The sequence below is a fragment of the Gadus chalcogrammus genome, chromosome 2 (genome assembly GCF_026213295.1).
Source record: "Gadus chalcogrammus isolate NIFS_2021 chromosome 2, NIFS_Gcha_1.0, whole genome shotgun sequence".
Classification (NCBI taxonomy): Eukaryota; Metazoa; Chordata; class Actinopteri; order Gadiformes; family Gadidae; genus Gadus; species Gadus chalcogrammus.
Window position 1 is genome coordinate 23,531,612 of NC_079413.1, and position 2,500 is coordinate 23,534,111.

The 2,500-nt window shown below is 40.5% G+C and overlaps 2 protein-coding genes across 3 annotated transcripts in view; one reads left to right on the forward strand and one right to left on the reverse strand.

The window, feature by feature from the left end:
• The window catches only part of unc119.2 (unc-119 lipid binding chaperone B homolog 2), a gene marked incomplete at its 5' end in the record, with an annotated part of 4,115 nt that extends 2,490 nt beyond the window's left edge, over positions 1-1,625 (forward strand). The window contains one exon of the mRNA XM_056606898.1: positions 246-1,625. Within this exon, the coding sequence (XP_056462873.1) occupies positions 246-397 (152 nt within the window). The remainder of the gene's footprint in view (positions 1-245) is intronic.
• slc16a6b (solute carrier family 16 member 6b) overlaps positions 1,083-2,500 on the reverse strand; it is an 8,943-nt gene continuing 7,525 nt past the window's right edge. For both annotated transcript variants that reach the window (XM_056605092.1, XM_056605094.1), the window contains exon 6: positions 1,083-2,500. This exon is cut by the window's right edge and continues 626 nt beyond it. The gene's annotated coding sequence lies outside the window, so the exon portion shown is untranslated.

A 2,500-nucleotide genomic window follows, 5' to 3' on the forward strand; every position in this document is an offset into this window, starting at 1 on the left:
AGAGGGCAGAAACGGGGCAGGACTCTCTGGCTAAATTTAACGTGAATTAATGGTGTCTTATTAAACGCAATATTGCAGCTACTGTAGTTAAGAAAAGTTGATGAGAGCGAGATATATGCATGTGATTCACAGGCCAGAATGATAAGCTGCAGTATACGCACTGCGTCAAGCAGTGATGGCCTAGTGGGGTTGCTACTGTATGTGACGTCACTGACCTCTGACCTCTGACCTCTCCCCCCCCCCAGTCGCGGAGATGGTGGCCAGCCCGTTCGAGACGCGCTCAGACAGCTTCTACTTTGCCAACAACCGGCTCATCATGCACCACAAGGCAGAGTACTCCTTCGACCAGCCAGATCCATCATCATCATCATCATCATCATCATCATCTTCATCCTAGTGCTGGCCTAGTGAACTAGCCTGAGCCTATGAGCCCAAATACAAAAAATAAACAAGTAACCGATTTTGCTTTTCTGTGTAACAATTAGCGTAATTTCAAGTTGAAAGAGTTCAAACTATAAGGAAATATAATTTTTTACAGAACATACATATGTATATTTATTACAGGGCAAAGGTTTCTCGTTGGACTGATAAAGGCTTCTGTGAGTCTCTAAGAGTCTCTAAGAGTCTCAAGTGTTTCTGCTGGTGTCCAAACTGTTTGTATAAACCAATACGATTATGTGCAAAACTATACAATAGCATTTGACACCAAACGTTTTTTAGTACGCATCAGTTCAAATTGTATTGTCTAATGCCAAATTTCTTGGGCCACTTATTTATATTTTTAGGAGATAAGAAAACAATGGCCTCCTGCGAATGCGTCCCTTGTCTTTGTCCCCCGTAAAATCAAAACACTTAAGTCAATAACTTAATGAAAACAGCTTATTGAAAATAACAGCAAATTATATATTTTACATTATGACATCTTTTTTGAATTTGGCACTAAAAAATTCAACATAAGCTATGCCATTCGGTGGATGAGGCCTAAAATAAATGTGAACATTCTAAAATCGTGTAAAGTATTTATATGACCTAGACTCCCAATTCACCATATTTACTCACAACAGCTTCTTTTTGACCTGATTTTCGATCTTGTGCTCAACAACCCGTATCACTCTGTCTGTTCTGGGAGGAGGGCCGGTCCTGTGTTCTTACCTTTCCTTCTCATGCACATTGGCTTTAGTACAGGTGTCCAATAGTGTGGCCCTGTGAAGCCCTTTTGGGCTGTAGCGAGAACCCAATGCTGGGGGTCAGAGACAACAGCATTATGTACTCGGTGTTTGGACAGGCTCGCTATCACAGCGGTAGAGTAAGGCTGTCTCAGCTACACGCTGGGGAAGAACTGAAGAATATGGTGTTGTGGTCATGGTGATACGTTTATAAAAGGGGCAGCTTTAGGCCTCTCGTTCAGGATTTAGGAGAAAAACCAGGCAAATGTAATGAGATATATTAGTTTAAAGGAAAGTGTTTCCACGGTCATCAGCGAGGGACCAGTAGGAGGGTGGGAACACTGGTTTGAGTCCCAGCAGGCTCAGTGCAGAGTGACATCATGCTGAGCCTAGTCCCTTGGCTTATTTTGAACAAAATATTGATCTTTGCATTTTTATCAACTTCTTTGACCCTGTAGCACTCACAACAGATACTTGATTACTTACATCTGGTTTAGGAACTTGAGAAACATGCCGTTGCAGAAAAAAAAACGAAATACAATACACTTCAATAAAATTCTCACGAATCATTACAGTTTGACTTTGTATTTCCAAGATGCACTGACACACATCTTATTCAGCAGTACATTGACAGATCAGAGAACAAAGATGATCTTAGCTTAACAAAAGTGCTTCTGTTTTAAAAGGTATAGTCAAACGTAAACAATACGGAGCACGGCATACTTTTGCCAACATGTACAAATCATGTGATGTCATTTCAATCAAAACATAGGAAACATCTACATCTCAGTACAAAAAGAAAGAAATCAGCTTTAAAAAAAATACATCTATTTATTTACATATATTGTATAATACAGAATGTGTATTCACCCATTGTAGCCAGGGACGGTTAGTATCCTCACACAAGTAAACAGTTGAGCTTGACGTCGAACACAGACCAATATAAAAGGCTACGCAGACTTAAAGTTAAGTAGATGTCTGACTGAGCCTCGTGAGTTGGAGCCACTTGCGTAGCGAAGCGAAGCTATGGGCCGTCCAAGAACATGGAATGCTTGTGTGCCGAAAAACAAATGGTTTGCTAATGACTTGAAACATCATTTTTAAACAATGACCATTCAGGAAGGTAACTTTTTAGAGTTGCTGTATGCTATAGGTGAAACCATTGCTTCTTTCTTGCATTAAACCACAACTGAATGACATCTATCCAACTTTATCCATGTCTAAGAAGCTACTTGATACCAAGAAGCAGATTTGTGCCGTGGCATGGATGAAGTGGCCTGGAGAGAAAGAAAGGTTTGTGAAAGTTAAAAAAGGAGAGCTCTGGTGTTTTGGGG